The sequence below is a fragment of the Podarcis raffonei genome, chromosome 6, assembly GCF_027172205.1.
Source record: "Podarcis raffonei isolate rPodRaf1 chromosome 6, rPodRaf1.pri, whole genome shotgun sequence".
NCBI lineage: Eukaryota > Metazoa > Chordata > Lepidosauria > Squamata > Lacertidae > Podarcis > Podarcis raffonei.
In genome coordinates, this window is record NC_070607.1 from 99549874 (window position 1) to 99566603 (window position 16730).

At 54.5% G+C, this 16730-nt stretch overlaps 1 protein-coding gene across 2 annotated transcripts; it reads right to left on the reverse strand.

Annotated features, from left to right (window-relative positions):
• Positions 1-1076: 1076 nt before the first annotated feature.
• On the reverse strand, positions 1077-16299 carry NCOA5 (nuclear receptor coactivator 5). Of its 2 annotated transcripts, XM_053394809.1 has the most exons (8): positions 16206-16299; positions 7792-7858; positions 5382-5615; positions 5141-5256; positions 4895-5021; positions 3428-3627; positions 2455-2778; positions 1077-1771 (listed from the first exon to the last, which is right to left on the reverse strand). In XM_053394809.1, the coding sequence occupies exons 2-8, from the start codon at positions 7827-7829 to the stop codon at positions 1161-1163; spliced, it is 1650 nt and encodes a 549-aa protein (XP_053250784.1). In that variant the 5' UTR covers positions 7830-7858; positions 16206-16299; the 3' UTR covers positions 1077-1160. The 2 variants fall into 2 exon arrangements, with proteins under 2 accessions (XP_053250784.1, XP_053250785.1); XM_053394810.1 differs by lacking the exon at positions 16206-16299 and having other exon boundaries at positions 7792-7882.
• Between the last annotated feature and the right edge of the window lie 431 nt (positions 16300-16730).

Below are 16730 nucleotides of genomic sequence, written 5' to 3' on the forward strand. Positions count from 1 at the left end.
AAAAACGGGGCTCCACAGTAATTAACTAATTACCCTGATCTGCCTTGCACGCGCTGGGAGAAAGGCAGCAAGATTGAGGAACGTTAATATGCCCAAGGGCATTCATGAAAATTTTAGAAATACTTGCTAAATATTTTGGTGGATATAGATATACATTAGGAACCTTGGAAGCGCTTGACACGGAATCTGGCCTTTGGCCCAGTGAGGGTGCTCTTGGTTCTACACGGACCTCCCTGGGGAGATGCTGCTGGCAGGGACCGAATCCGGGGCCTTTTGCTTGCAAGGCAGGTGTCCCACCCAGAGCGAGGAGGAGTCTTGCAGGTGGGCGTGGGGAGCCTGAGGTCTTGCAGGCGGGTCTTTTGTCATTCTTCCCCGGGGGGGGGGGGAGGGAGCCCTGAACTACAAGCAAACACCCCCTGAGCTACACACCCTCCTCTGCAGCGTTTTGGAAAAAGAAGTGCGCTTCTCGCAAAAAGCACAGGTGCTCCATCGGGGGCGCGAGGAGGATGGGTGCCCAAGGCAGGCACGACACACTCAGGGCAAAGACCCACAACCATTTCCTTTTAATGCAGATGTGTGTGTATATATACCGTTTTTTAATTAAAAAGTGGCATCCTCCAGTTAACAATACAGAGGAATCTACATGACAAAACCATTCAAGAACAGAACATCTACAGCTTCAGAAAGGGGGGTGAGGAGGCCTCTCCAGCTGCAGACACCCCCGTTTCCAACGCAAATTCAAGTTTGTACAACATGAAATCAAGGGGGCAACAGGACCACCCAATAGAGAAAACATCCCTTGGCCCTTTTCTTGCAGGGAGGGGCCTGAGCTTCACAGCAGAGCCTGGGGCTGCATTTCTGTGGCTGTTGCTGAAAAGAAGCAACGGGGGGCGGGGGGGGTCATGAAGTCCACAGGCAGCTTCCCTCCACGGAGGGAGCCCTAGAGCAAAGAAGCCACTTCACTCGCCTCAGCCCTTCTGGCTCTGCGTGAGAGGAGGAGCAGGCTGCCCCCGCCTGCAGCAGCCCCCTCCGGCCCAAGGCCTGTGGAGGAGAGGGGGTGGCAGAGCTCCAGTGAGGGCCTCCTGGAGGGTGGGCACGGGAAGGGGCATGCACAACGGGGAGCCTTGGGGGGAGGAGGCAGGAGAGAGCTGCCCTTGGCCTCAGTAATGCCTATGGTAGGAGCCCAGCTGCTGCTGGGAGGAGGGGGGGGGCCGCGCCTGCCCCACAGTCTGGTTCACCAGGTGCGTGAGGGCCGGCCCGCTCTGGATCAGCGTGTCCAGGGCCTTCTGCACGCTGGGGTTGTCAAAGTTGATCCCGGAAGACGGCGCCGGCCTGGAGGCGGAAGCGTTGCTGGGGGCCGGCGGGCGGTTCTGGTAGAGCGGCTGCGAGGCCTGGGGAGCTGCGGCCCGAGGGCCTGCTCCCCTGGTGGGACCCCCGTGGCTGGAAAACTGAGGGCCCTGGGCCGGGGCCCGCTGCTGAGGCTGGCCCAATCCGCTGCCGGTGGTGCTGGGCCGGTTCTGCGCGCTGGGCCCCGCGGGGAAGCCGGTGTTCTGGGAGGTTCCCGTGGCCGAGCCACTGTTGGCCGTGGCCATGGCTGCCCCGCTGTTGAAAAGGCTAAGGATCTTGGCCTGCAGCTCCTGCTGGGGGGTCGAGGCCACGGGGGCCGAGGGGGCCGAGGAGTGGGCCTGCGAGCTTTGGGTGCTGCTCAGGCTGGCCGAGGTGCCCAGAGAGGACCCGGAAGAGGCTCCGAGGGGCTGCCGGGTGTGCGAAGCTGCGGGGAAGGAAAGGCCAGGTTAAGTCTCTGGAGCCCCAGCTGCCCCCCACTACAGGCTTAGTGCTTATATAATAATAATAATAATTTATTATTTATACCCTGCCCATCTGACTGGATCTCCCCAGCCACTCTTGGCGGCTTCCTACCAAATATCAAAAACAATGCAGCGTCAGATGTCTTTTAAAGAGAAGATAGCTGCTTATTTCCTTCACATCTGAAGGGAGGGCATTCCAAAGGGCGGGCGCCACTACTGAGAAGGCCCTCTGCCTGGTTCCCTGTAACCTCACTTCTTGCAATGAGGGAACTGCCAGAAGTCCCTCTGCACTGGACCTCAGTGTCTGGGCTGAACGATGGGGGTGGAGACGCTCCTTCAGGTCTACTGGGCCGAGGCCGTTTAGGGCTTTCAAGGTCAGCACCAACACTTTGAATTGTGCTCGGAAACGTACTGGGAGCCAATGCAGATCTCTCAGTGTTATGTGGTCTTGGTGGCCGCTCCCAGTCACCAATCTAGCTGCTGCATTCCTGCTGCATTCTGGATTAATTGCAGTTTCTGGGTCACCTTCAAAGGTAGCCCCACGTAGTGCTTCTGGGGGGACCAAATGCAGTAGGCCTGGTTCAAGCAGGTGGGGAGGGCAGGCGTCCCCAACCAGCTCCTCTCGCCTCCCTGGCAGAGAACTTACCTGGATGGGAGTCCGTGGTGGCTCTCAGCTGCCGCTCCTTGCGCTCCCTCAGGTAGTTGATGATTTTGTCCGTCTCCTCGGAGGTCAGGTAGCGGTTGTCGCACAGCAAGTTCAGGAGCGTCTGGATGCCCGGGGGGTGGCCCCCGCGGAGCCCCTCTTCCCCCTGCTGGGGGCGTTCCCGCTCCTGCAGAATGGTTTCGTCGGCCATCTTGGCGGCCTGCCTGGCGATCACCTCACGCTCCTTCTCCCGGATCTCCGTCTTGTAGCGCTCGTAGTTCCTCGCCACCAGCACCATGGCGTCCGCCTGCGGCATGTTCCTGTGCTCTGCGGCGGGAAAGGTCGTGCGTGAGCAACCCCCGTGGCGCCAGGGAAACAGCGGCAGGAAAAGCCCTCCTCCCGGCCGGGTCTCCTGAGAGCGGCTCTCCCTGCAGCCAGAAGCCTCCCCTGCCAGCCTAGAGGGCTCTGGCGTCTGCCTGCCTCTTGCAAAGGGAATTCTGAAGTTTCAGTTCAGTTTGAATTTTGCTGATTAACTGGGGCTGTGGGTGCACACATTTATGCGAGAGACAGATAGTGAAAAGACACCCTGCTTTGAGAGGGGACTTTCCTCTTAATGACGGGCTCTCTTTCCTTGGGAGGCTTTTAAGCAGAGGTTGGAACGCTATCTATGCAGGTTACTTTAGCTGAGATTCCTGCATGGCAGGGCTGGACTAGATGCCTCTCGGGATCCCTTCCAACTCTACGGTTCTAGGATTCTTCTGAAAACACACACAGGTTCCAGCTCTCACAAGCCAGGAGACCCAAAGCAGACACCCTCCTCCTCCTCGACTTGGGCATCCTGTGGGTTCTGGGGCACAGGCCCCCTTTGTGGGAAGCAGCCGCCCCTCGCTCGCCACCCTTGGGCTCTCAGCCACCTGCACAAGTGTCTCTGGGAAAGGCCCCGTCCGCCACTGCAGCCACTCCCTGCCCCCCCTACCTTGCGGGGTGCCAAACATGATGTTGACGGTGCAGGAGTGGTGAATCTGGTGCTGCTGGGTGATGACAATGGCAAAGGCAGAGCCCCCTCTGCTCACGTCGTCCAGGGCTTGCTGCAAAGACATCTCCGAGTTGAGGAAGATCAGGTCCACCATCATGCCAAGATCGCGCACCTTGCGCCCCACGGACTCCGCGTACTCCCTGCGCAAAACAGAAGCCGCTGCACCTGAGCCTGCACCTCAAACTGCCGGCGCCTCTCTCTGCTTCCTCATCATACATCAGGTGGAACACAGAGGTTAGGAGTAAGGAATCTTCCACTTGTGGGGCAAACATGGCTAGCCAGGGGTTCAAATTTGGACCACAAGATCCTTTCCCCCAAACCAGAGTTGCCTGCCCCACTTGACATCCCATGTGGCATCAGGTGTGCTGGCAGGTAGGCACATGGCTGCCAAGGGGCCACTGGGAGCTTGGAAGTGTCCTCTTGATTCTGCATTAGCAAGGGAAATCAGGCTTTGGCTCTGCCACCTGTCAGACAGATCAGCTGGGCAAGTGAGTGCTGGGGGGGGAGGAATTCACTCACCCACACAGCCAACAACTGCAGAAGCAGCTTTCAGCTCAATTGCCCATCAGCCAATGCGCAGGAAAGCAGAAACCTCAGGTACTCTTTGCAAGCTCAGAGTGGTGCTTTGCAGTCCCAACTTTGGGACTTCAAAGAACTCTATCACCCAATGTCATTGTGATGTCAGGTGATTGACAGTTGGGTGGCTCCATCCACCCATCACATGGGGCCCACAAGGCTAGAATCTTACAAGGATCTGGCCAGCAAAGCCAAGATGAAATGGCTCCCTTGTTTTCGGCGTCTGTAGAGATGGTTTTATTCTTTCAGAATCTGGTGGGTTCATTTACAACTCACAGAGCCTGCGCTTTTGCGTTTCACTCTTCTTTTATTGTGTGCACCTGCTTTGAGGGAGTCATGCCATGAAGCGGTCGGGACACGTGCCCATAAAGAGCCAAACAACCAGCCCCACAACAGCCAGAATGCAGGAGCAGCAACTGGTGTGGAGAGAGGCTCAGAACTCACAGGGTTAAGAAGTTCTGAGTGACGTCTCACATTCTGAGGCGTGGTTTTAGAATACTGAGGGGAGTGTTTTCTGTGTCTCAGTCAGTGTGTGTTTTGCTCCGTTGCGAGAGAGCAGCTAAGATGAGTGCATTGTCACCAGGAGATTTATAACTGTTGTGTTTTGCTAAGGAATAAAGACTTAAAACAAAGATAAGGGGACAGCCTGCGTTCAGCCTGAGTTATTACGCACACACGGCGACCCTGCTTCTGTTCCGCTGTGTTTACGTTCTGCTGGAGTCGGAGGTCCCTGGGAAATCAGAGCCGCGCAGAGGAAGCGTGCCGGACCCCCCGGGAATGGCTCAACTGGGGGGACAATGAGGGCCGTGGCCCCACCTGACAAGCTCTTACTTGGTCTGCTTGTTGACCACAATCACTGAGCAGTCCACCGGCCGCTCCGAATCAATGCGCCGCTTGATGTCCTCAAAGAACTGGCGATACAGCTCTTCCCGCCGCCGCTCCTCCCGCTTCATGCGCTCTGAGGGAAGAGTCACCAGGGTCAGGGCAGAGAATATCACCTGGCCCCCTCCCCTTCCTGGCAGGACCGCCCACTCCGCTCCCACCAGCCTCGGACGGACGGACGGATCCGATAGCCACCTTCAGTGCTCAAGGTGGGTCTGTCCAACTGGTCTCGGTAGCGGTCGTAGTACTGGTCATCCTTCCTCCGGTAATAGTCGTCTGGGCGCGCATAGCGGTCATAGCCCTCCTCTCGCCTGCAAGGCAGACACGGGGAGACATGTTCCGACTGCAGCAGCCAAGCACCGCTCCCAACAGCTGCTAGCACCCCACCCCTTGCCCCCCCTTGTGCCACACCAGGAGGCTCCCAGGTCATGCGTACCTGTAGGGAGGCTCCCCGTACCGTTCGTAGAGCGGCTCTCGGGTGTCCCGGGGATCCCTCAGGTCTCTGGGGTCCCGGAAGTCTCTCGGCTCTCTGCCGCTGCCGCGCACATCTCTCACCCGCGCATCCCGGGAATCTCGGCCATTCTGGCTCTCTTGAGCTTCTCTCGGAAGGCTGTGGCGGTTTGGAGAGCGGTCACGTCGCCCATCTCTCTCTCCGTAGGGCAAGGCCTCTCTGCAAGAAGCACCGGGGAAAGTTCTTTAGACAGCGGGCGCCGTCAGCGGGGTCGTCCCCAGCTGCCAGGGCAAGGCCCCTCCTGGAACAAGAGTCTAGGAACACTTGAGAGAGGAACAGCGGACAGAAAGCCCTGTTTAGGGAAGCTTTTAATGTTTGATGTTTTACTGTGTTTTTAATATTCTGTTAGAAGCTGCCAAAAGTGGCTGGGGAGGCCCAGCCAGGTGGGTGGGGTATAAGTAATAAATTTATTATTATTGCTACTACTAAACTACTACTGCTACTGCTACTACTACTATCCGCAGCCTGGCTTCAGAAGGCAAAGGGATCCTGGCCTAGTTCTCACCCCAGTGCCCAACCTGCAGCTGGGCTCTCCTGCTTCCAAGGCTGGTGGGGGGACGCATGACCTAGTGCTCTTTCCTACAAGAAGATCCTCCTCGCATACAATACCAGCCTGTCACGGCCTGCGCCGGAGCCTTTCCAACACCTAGCTTTCTGTGTGCAGGGAAGAATTCCTATGAAGGAGGCTTCAGCCACCCAAGTCCCCCCTGGCGGTTCGCAGTGGTGCAGCCCAGATTGTTCTATCACCCCAGGGACAACGGGGCCTTGATCAATTCCCGCACAAGCCTATCAGCATTGAGACCCCCTCAGCTTAATCTTCTAGATGGGCTCCCCCCCCCCAGACGTCTTTGTGTTGCTCTGAAGTGAGCCTGCAATGACAATGGGCTCCACCACCACATCCGCCCCTGGGCTGGGCTCAGCGCTCAACGGGAGAGAAAGCTCCCTCGCAATTTGTTTCTAACCACAGAGGTAGAACAAGACCAGGAAACAAAAGAAGTGAGTGACGGCCTGTGCAGGTACAGCAGGAGAAGGGGAGCTCTCACGTTTCGGAAAAGGTGGTGGTCCCGGACCGCAGAGCAGCGCATCTTACGGAACAAACCTTGTGGAGAGTAGGAGAGTGTGGACAGGCAGAATGCCTGGAGAAGTTAAGGAAGTGGGACAGTCGGAGGACTCCTCGTCTGGAGCCAAGCGGAGCCGTCAGTGATGTGTACGCAATAAACCAGCACCCTTCGGACGCAGGGCCTTTACTCAGGGCCAACCCCGGACGTTACCAAGAACTCAAGCACTGCGCAACGGTTCTTTATTTCAGTTCCCAAGCTTCGTTCTCCCCAGGCTCAGGGACGGCGGCAGCGCTTCTCATGTGTTCTTCAGGCTTCATACAAATGGCGTTTGAAATGGATTTCAGCAAGCTCAGCTGAACTGTGCTCTTGACAGGGGAACCCAAGAAATGCCACAGAGCCAGAAAGGGCACCTCCCTGGGGAGAAAGCCAGCACCCTCCTCCCATGTAGGTCTGCGAACGCCCTCACTAGGCTCCAGAGGTACAGGCAGAGCCCTGGTAGGGACAGAGCTCAGGCAGGTTGTGGCCACGTGCCCCCTTCTCCGATCATCCCTTCTTCCCCCCCTCCAACACCCACAGCAATGCCATGCCTGCCCCTCGCATGCGCTCTGCCCACAGCGCTCAGAGCAAAGCAGTGCCCTGGTGCACGCTAGCGCGCTAGCTGCTAACATCAAGGGTGATGCTCCAGCTTCCGCTTGCGCCTTGGCCACTGGCACCCTGGCGATGTCCCGGCTCCTGAGCTAGCAGAAGCGGCAGCCAGGTCTGGGGCTTGTGCACAGCTCTGTACTGATGCCAAGAGAAGCGCCCGTGCACGATGGGCACACAGTGATGCAGCGCCAAGAGAGGACAGGAGAATCCTCTTGCCAAGATGATGTTATCTGTGCCCCTCTCTTCGGGGGCAATGCCGCTGCAACGGAAAAGCATGCCAGCACGGGGAAGAAGCTCTCCCCGGCATGCAGCCTCTGCCCCTGGGCGCAAGGAGTCTTGCTGCCCTCTCCTTCGTGGTACAGCCCGAGGGACGCTCTCGACTCCAAGGCACTCACCAGGGACGCCCCGGGGTCACACAGACTGCAGCTCTCCTTGCCCGCAACCTGCCCCGAGCTTGGGAGGAGCTGGCGGCAAAACGATCTTGCCGCCTGGAAGGCTGCAACCAGGAAGAATCGCAGAATCCTCGTGGGATTCCCTTCCGATGAGAAGCTCCACCGTCCGCGGAGGAAGGTGCATTTCTGCCCTGAGCCCAAACTCCTAGGGGAACTTGATGCTTCTCGGTACTTTACCTTCGTGCTGGGCTGGACCTTGAAGGAGCCTTATTCATATTTCTTCTTCCCGCTGCTTTATTAATATCTGAAAAGAATAATCAACCCGTCTGTTCAATGCTATGGAACAAAGAAAAGATTGTCAGCATATTGAAAAGAAAGCATCAACGTTCAAAGGCGGCCAGAGGGTGCAAGGAAGACCACGCCACGAGGTGCTGTCACTGAAACAACCTTTATTACATCAGGAATACAGTACAGTGAAGTTGTCGGCTGACGGCATCCTCCAGTTGCAAGCTCCAGGAAGGAAGGAGCCAGCTTTTTGCTCCAACTGACCCAAAGGCACAGGCTGGAAACAGAGGCCAAAGCCCAGGCAAACCCGGCAGGTGGCCAACCAGCCCCCACCCCGGTTGCTGTGAAGCAAGCTCCCAAAGCCACGTTGGCTCAGCACGCAACTGCTCAGGAGGAAAGGGATCTGAAGGGACAGGAGGGCGCTGGAGCTACGCCACAAGGCCAATGAAGGTGCTGGAAAGGGGGGCAGGGAGAGAACACACACATCTCCAGATCAGACCACTGGGCTGCAACGTGATAATACCCAGGGCTGTCAACCAGAAGTTTGTAAACAACCAGGCCTGAATCCAGTTACACATGCATGAAGCAATAGTTCTGAAAAGAGGAAATCCTTTTCATTCTTTTTTCTTTTAGATGATGCACCCAGAAGTCACAGCAAGCACCATCTCAGGAGAGGCCCAACCCGAGAGAGGGAGGTCCAACCGCACATGCCTCCCTCTCCCCTGGGGCTGGAGCATCTCAGAAGTCAGAGCGCGCGGAAAGGAGATGGGCAGGAGATGCTGCGGGTCCACAGGGTCAAAAGCCACCTTCTTCCACCACCACCCCCCAAAATAGATGGGTGGGAGAAAGACAACAGCCCTGGAGAAGGTGCAGTTTGTTTACCCCCCCCCAAAAAAAAACCACACACCACAGCTGGGAGACTGGGAGAGAAATGCTTTAGCCCATTTCTTCGATTAGTTGGGTATAAAAGAGTGACTATCAACGCATTCTGTATTTTTAACCACTCAAAAGTACAATTAAAAAACACATCTGAACTTGATAGTTTTATAGTTTTATTTAGATTGGCTAGAGTGAAATATCAGTGTTATAATCCTGCATGCCGAGATTTTTTTTAAAACTTACTTCTAAAAAAGAACTGGGGGGAAATCAGATACATATTACAGCCAACAATTCCTACCATTTTTTCTATCACTTGCATAGCACCATCGTAGGAAACGTAGTAAATATTTAGAATAAAATATTTGAAGGTGCAGCCCTTTCAACAGCTGACCAGCTCCATTTCCCCAAAGCCTAAGAAGAACCAGCCCTCCTGTAATGCTTTTCTGCAGCAAAAGGAAAACGTGACCCTGAAGATATGGCAACTTTCCTTTTTGTGGGGAGTGAGGGAAGGAAGCCCAGGCATCCAGTCCTTCTTGCCATGGAGTCACCCCTTTTGAGTCTCCTTCTCCCACTCATACACAGGTAGATCTTTTGCTATGGAAGTGGCTGTCCCTTCAGAATAATGGCCTTTTCAAACCACTCATTAGATAGAAATAGCAGAGGGCTGGTGCTATTTCCACAAAGCCAAGTCTAGCCCTTAAATTTAGTAATGCTTTAATGTGTCGTGCATTTGCAGGTCAGACCAAAAGCCTCCTGCTTTGCTTTGGAAAGAGTCCCTTTGCCCCTTTTCTTACATGCCCCTCAGGCTGTGAGCGCCTCCAAGTTTGCCTTCTTGCCTTTTCTGCTTTATATACCGTATTTTTTGCCCTATAGGACGCACTTTTTCCCCTCCAAAAATGAATGCTTTCGCTGAAGCCTGGAGAGCGAGGGGGGTCAGTGCGCACTGACCCCTCTCGCTCTCCAGGCTTCAGGAAGCTATCCGCTAGCCGTGGGAGACCCAGCTCTCCCAGGGCTAGCGGAGAGCTTGCCTGCACCCAGAAGCTTGGGGCGCGCTTAGCTCCGCACGCCCCAAGCTTCAGGATTAGCGCAGCACTCCGCTAGCCTTGGGAGAGCCGCGCGGCTTTCCCAAGGCTAGCGGAGACCTTGCCAGCACCCAGAAGCTTGGGGCGTGCTGAGCTCCGCACGCCCCAAGCTTAGGGATTAGCGCAGCGCTCCGCTAGCCTTGGGAGAGCCGCGCAACTGTCCCAAGGCTAGCAGAGACCTTGCCGGCACCCAGAAGTTTGGGGCGTGCGGAGCTTCGGGATTAGCGCAGCGCTCAGCTAGCCTTGGGAGAGCCGCACGGCTCTCCCACGGCTAGCGGAGACCTTACCGGCACCCAGAAGCTTGGGGCGCGCTGAGCTCCGCACGCCCCAAGCTTCGGGATTAGCGCAGCGCTCCGTTGGCGTGGGAGAGCCGCACGGCTCTCCCACTGCTAGCGGAGACCTTGCCGTCAGTCAGAAGCTTGGGGCGCGCTGAGCTCCGCACGCCCCAAGCTTCGGGATTAGCGCAGCGCTCCGCTAGCCGTGGAAGAGCCGTGCGGCTGTCCCAAGGCTAGCGGAGACCTTGCCGGCAGCCAGAAGCTTGGGGCGCGCTGAACTCCGCACGCCCAAGCTTCGGGATTAGCGCAGAGCACCTGGGGGAGAAATAAATTTTTTCCCCTTTATTTCCCCCCCAAAAAACTAGGTGCATCCTATGGGGCGGTGCGTCCTATGGGGCGTAAAATACGGTAATCAGTGGAAGAGCTCCTGTGCTTTGGGGTCCCATGTCATCCTAATGTGTTTACTGCCCCAGTTCACTCTCGAGTCTGAAAAGAAAGTGACGGATCGGGCCCCGAGGCAAGACGATGGCAATATCTGATTAAGAACCACCCCTATGGAGCTAGTCCTCAGTGGGCCCTTTAACACACTGCTCTAACAATAGGTACTGCGCATTCATCGTAACATCAGGTTGCCTCCTGTCCCATCATGAGATCTCTCTGAAACATCTCAAGCATCCACACTTGTACGTTGACCCTCAGTCAACTGTATCTTCTCACCTCTTTCCTGCTCGTTTTGTCGAACAGCATAAACTGAAACCCTGAAATTTGCTTGTGAAAACTATTTGAAACTCTCCTCGGCATCTTCTCTTTCACTCTTCCATTTTTACTGTGTGGCTGAAGAGCCTATCGCCTTCCTGGAAGCTTGTACTAATCTGGAACTGCAAAGGCGCCGATGCAGGGGGCTGCAGCCTTTTCGCTGGCGGACGTCTTGTTCCTCCATGCAACCTGCTTTGCTCCACAGCCAGGCCCAGCTCACTGCTCCCCTCCTTCCCTTCCACCTCTGGAGCTGTTGAGACGATGTTGGCAGCAATCCAGCCTCCAGGTCAAACTGCACGTTTGCCAGTCATCGCACGGCAGCGGTTTCCGCTCCATCAACACTCTCGGCTGGCTCTCGCCCAACTCGAGTGGCGCAAGGTGTCCAGGGACTTCTTCAAGGGCTCTTCAAAGGACCCCCCCCCCAAACATGCCTCAGCTTACCTGTGAGGACTGGCACTGAAGATCTGAAAGCTGCCTTTTCCACGGGGAACGAGCAGGGGGGTCCATGCAGGATTTGAAAAACAAAGTCCACGATAGGGCAGCAGCTTAGGCTGAACACTGGGGAGCTCAGTGTAACACACTGGCACAAAGTTTAAGCACCACTGGTGTGTATGGGGGGGGGGGACTGAAGACAAGACACCCAGAGAAAGCTGAAAGGATGACAAAGGCAGAGCCAAAAACACTCTTGGAGGTCAAGGTCCACAGCGTCTTTTATTGAGTAGCATGCCGGAGAGACAAAGCCCCCCCCCGCCCTCTTTCACATTCGGTCTTAGGTACCCACGCAAGATGACAGGCTGCCTCCCATCTTAAATCAAAGGCAGGCAGCTTATAAGAAGAGTGTTTCTTCTGCTCCTGAAGGACTGCAGGCACACCAAAATGTTCTGTGTCAAAAGCCGTGCTACTTACTTGTCTACAGTGAGGCCAGCCGGGATTTCAGACTGTGAGGGGATCAGAGTCTTGCTCTTCCAGAGGTGGGGGCCCCAGCAGGTCCAAGAGATGGGAAAGGCCAGAGGGGAAAAGGGCTTCCCTCCCCCAGTGCATAAAAACTGGAAATGTGGGGAGAATGAGTAGGTACACTGAAAATATTGGCTCTTTCAGAATGTTTAAATATGCTCCTAGTTGATGTTTAAAATGATGAAACCCAAATACACATTTCAATAGAGTAGTTATTTAGGTAAGCAAACGAGAAACTCAACAGTATTAGCCCAAAGCAGCTCCTGAATTCTGTAGACACAACACTTTCCACAACAAATTACAGCTCCCAGCTCAGTGGGTCTAGTGAGGACTATGAAAAAATACGATGCTATTCCTAATAAAGCCCCACGAGGGCAGCCCAACACCCCATTTTTCTGCTGGTCCTTAATATTTACAATCTATTGCCTACATTCCCAGGGATGCTCAGCTTGACCTTCTTCCCACAGAAATGTGATTTGGTGTCCCTGCACAATAGTGAGGTCTAGCTATGATTTGTGACACACCCTTCCTTCTGTCCGCCATGATGCAGCTCAGCACTTCCACTTGCAACGTTTAACAAAACAAAAAAATTTTTTCCTTCCAGTAGCACCTTAAAGACCAACTAAGTTAGTTCTTGGTATGAGCTTTCGTGTGCATGCACACTTCTTCAGATACATAGTATGTATGTATCTGAAGAAGTGTGCATGCACACGAAAGCTCATACCAAGAACTAACTTAGTTGGTCTTTAAGGTGCTACTGGAAGGAAAAAAATTTTTTGTTTTGACTATGGCAGACCAACACGGCTACCTTTCTGTAACTGGAACTAAGGTTTAACAATTTAGCCAAGTCACAGCTTCTTAGCTAGCCTTCTCTGCTGCCTCCTGCCAACAGGTAACAACTGACTATATGCATCCTCTGGGACACACCATTCTTGCTGCCGCCCATTTTTGCCAAATCTCTTCATCGAGTTTGCAAAATGTCTGCATACAGGCTACAACTGAGACTGCAACAAGGCATGATGACAGAGATACGGAAAATGGAGTGCCAAGGAATGCTAAGCTCCCAGCAGTTCTGACTTGGCTCACGGGATGCTATTTGTGTATGCTGAAAGACAAGATATAGTCAAACTTCTCCATCGTCACATCTGGTTGGGTCCAGAATTGTGAACCAAGAAAGTAACACACTTCTGAAGCGCAACCTGGGAATTCCTTATCCAAAGCAGAACTTTGCCATGGGAGCCCGGCAACCAGCAAAACGCACACACAGAGCTTGAGAAATTAGCAGAACTATTTGTCAACCTTGCGTCCTGGTCCTTCTCTTTTGAAAAAGTCTAACACCAACATCTCTAGTTTTTTCTACGACTTTTAATTCCAAAATTGCTACAGCACGGATTTGTCATTTAAGGTGTTTTTTAAAAAATCCAACCAGTCCATCTAATTGCAAAGTGGGATTAATATTTCATTTCTGTAAAACCATGTAACTTTTCAAGCTAGGCCTGAAGCAATTTGCCCCTTTTTATACCTCAGCAGCAAAGGAAGCAGGCAGACGGAAGAACCCTCCTCAGCTATCTTAACAAAAAATCACAGGCAAAACTTCCTGATGGAAGGATTTTAAAAAGCATCAAGATTCTCCAGAGCTACACTGAGCATTGTGTCAGGGGACCAGAGACCTTTCCATCACAAATAATGGAAAGTGTTTCACTGAGGTAGAAAAGGGGATCTTAAATGTTTTTCCTATGGATCCCTTGTAAACTGCTGGGGGTCTTCTTGACAGATCACTATTGTTTTTTCTGCCAGACACAGCATTTGCAATGTGGATCACAGAATCCTAACACTGTAGAGTTAGGAGGGACCTCAAGCGTCATGTAGTCAAAGCCACTGCAATGCAGGAATCACAGCTAAAGAACTACGACCTCAGAGGTCTCGCGTCACGATCAAAGGAAGTAACAGCACTATTTTAATAATAATAAAAAATTGTCCAGCAGCACCTTAGAGACCAATTAAGTTTGTTCTGGGTATAAGTTTCGTGTCACGTCTTCAGATACAATGAAACAGAAGTCACCAGACCCTTATATATAGTGGGAGGGTGGGGTGGGGTTTTTCTCAGTAGGGTAGTAGGAGATGAGTGACGGACTCAATGCGTATGGGAAACCTGTGACTGTTAACGACTGCAATTAGTCCTACAGGAAAAAGCATGGGATAGTATGCAATGACAAAAAATAGCTTTCGCATGTGTAATGAGACAAGAATCCAGTACGTATCTCTATTCAGACCAGGTCTCTCCATAGTTTTCAGTTTAGTAATAAGTTGTAATTCAGGAACTTCTCTTTCAAGTTTATTTCTGAAATTCTTTTGTAATAAGACAGCTGCTTTGAGATCCTGTATTTCTGCATCTGGCAGGAAAAACAACAGTTTTTATTTCGACTCTACCTACCTGAATCTAGCACTATTCTATTTTGCCTTGGTGACACCTGGAGTCCTGTGCCCAGTTCTGGGCGCCCCAGTCTAAGAGGACTAGAGACGAGGTGAGACGCTCAAGGGTCTGTGAACCAAACCTTGTGAGGAACAGTTGAGGGAACTGGGCATGTTTAGCCTGGAGGAGAGACTGAGAGGAGAAATCTCTGATGGGTTGTCTCATGGAGGATGCAGTAAGCTTGCTTTCTGCTTCTCCAGAGGGGAGGACCTGATGCAACAGACTCCAGCTGCAAGGAAGGAGATGCCAACTAAAGATCAGGAAGAACTTCCAGAGGGTAAGTGCCTTCTATGGTGGAAGGGGCTCCCTCGGAAGGCGGTGGACTCTCCTTCGCTGGAGGCTCTTAAGCAGAGAGGTGGGGTGGCTGTCTGCATCTGCCAGGGATCTGGCTGGCCACTGGGAGAACACACTAGGCAAGTTGCAGGAAAGGCCATTCCAACTATAAAGGTAAAGGTAAAGGGACCCCTGACCGTTAGGTCCAGTCGTGGCTGACTCTGGGGTTGTGGCGCTCATCTCGCTTTATTGGCCAAGGGAGCCGGCGTACAGCTTCCGGGTCATGTGGCCAGCAGGACTAAGCCACTTCCGGCAGACCAGAGCAGCGCACGGAAACGCCGTTTACCTTCCCATATTTATCTACTTGCACTTTGACGCGCTTTCGAACTGCTAGGTTGGCAGGCGCTGGGACCGAGCAATGGGAGCTCACCCCGTTATGGGGATTTGAACCGCCGACCTTCTGATCGGCAAGTCCTAGGCTCTGTGGTTTAACCCACAGCGCCACCCGCGTCCCTCATTCCAACTATAGACATATGGGAAAAAATTCTGACTGTAAGAGCTGTTGGACAGTGGAATGGACTCCCTGGGGAAGTGGTGGACTCTCCTTCCTTGGAGGGTTTTAAGCAGAGGCTGGATGGCCATCTGTCCTGGATGCTTGAGCTGAGATTCCTGCACTGCAGGGGGCTGGACTAGAGGACCCTTGGGGTCCCTCCCAACTCAAGGATTCGACTATTCTTTAGCCCAAAATACTTTTCATTTGTATTTTTACATACAGTTCAAAATGAAGAAGGAAAGAAGGAAAGGAGAAAAATGAAAACGAAACCACAACAATGCAAGCTCTCAACACAAGAACACCTTGCAGGCATGGCCAAACTTGGCCCTGCATGTGTTTTATGACTATAGCTCCCATCATCCCTAGCTAACAGGACAAGTGGTCAGGGATGATGGGAATTGTAGTCCCCAAACACATGCCTGCTAAGGGCTTCCATTCCCCTCCTTCCCTGGTCTCTTCCGCGTATTCCAAGTTCCCAGGCTCTACTATCTCTCTCCTCCTTCCTCTTATGCTGCTGAATTTATCCAAGTCCTGCTAATCTGTTCACTTGTTCATAGCGATCACAGCTGTCAACTTTTCCCTTTTCTTGCGAGGAAGCCTATTCGGAAGAAGGGAATTTCCCTTAAAAACAGAAAAACGTTGACAGCTACGATACGGCTATTTAAAACACTTTGCAGTCCTTGATCGCCTCGTTCCTTCCCATTTTCGGGCTGCCGAATCCCGCATCGCCCGCGGGTCAGGCTGGATGACCTCGGGGTGCCTTCGCCCTCTCCACTTCCACGTGACCTTCCTGGCGCCGCCCACCTCCTCTCGCCCCCCCACCAGAATAAAGTCCCCGCCAAACCGCGCAGCCGCAGAAGCGTCCCCACTCCCCCTCCCCCGGCGCGAGAAGAGGGCGGGGCCCACAGGATGCGCGTGCACGAGAGAGAGCGAGACAGACGGAGAGGCGCGCGCCCCCTCGGCTCCCTCCCCCCCCCGCGACGGACTGCGCACGCGCACAAGCGACGGGCCTGCGCGGGTTGCCGAGGCAACGGGCCCCCCCTGGCGACGAGGGCGGGTGGTGTGGGCCGCGGACGGGACACTGAGGGGGGGAAGTCGGGGTCGCCGCCTCCGCCACTCACCGGATATTCCGCGGCGGCCGCGACGACGGCGAGCGGGCCAAGCGAGCGCAGCGCACGGCCTCTGGCGCTCTCCTCACGGCGCAGGCGCGGACGGGGCGGGGCCGCTTCAGAACCGAGCACGCAGAGCACGGCGGGAGGGGCGGGCCTCGCGCGGCGAGCGAGCCAATGGGAGCGCAGGTCCCGCCTTTCCCCCATCCCTCCAGCCAGTGAGGTTCTCGGGCGCCGCAGATGGACGGGCCTCGCGACGAACAAGCCAATGGGAGCGCAGGTCCCGCCTTTTTCCCCTCCCTCCAGCCAGTGACGTTCTCGGGCGCCGCAGATGGACGGGCTTCGCGGCGAACGAGCCAATGGGAGCGCAGATCCCGCCTTTCCCCCATCCCTCCAGCCAGTGACGTTTTCGGGCGCCGCAGATGGACGGGCCTCGCGCCGCTCCGCCTCCTGCCCCGTCCCGGCTTTGCTGCAGCGGCTTCTCTTATCCTCCAGGGGGCGCGCGAGTCGCGCTGCTCCCGAGGGTCGGGGGCCGCG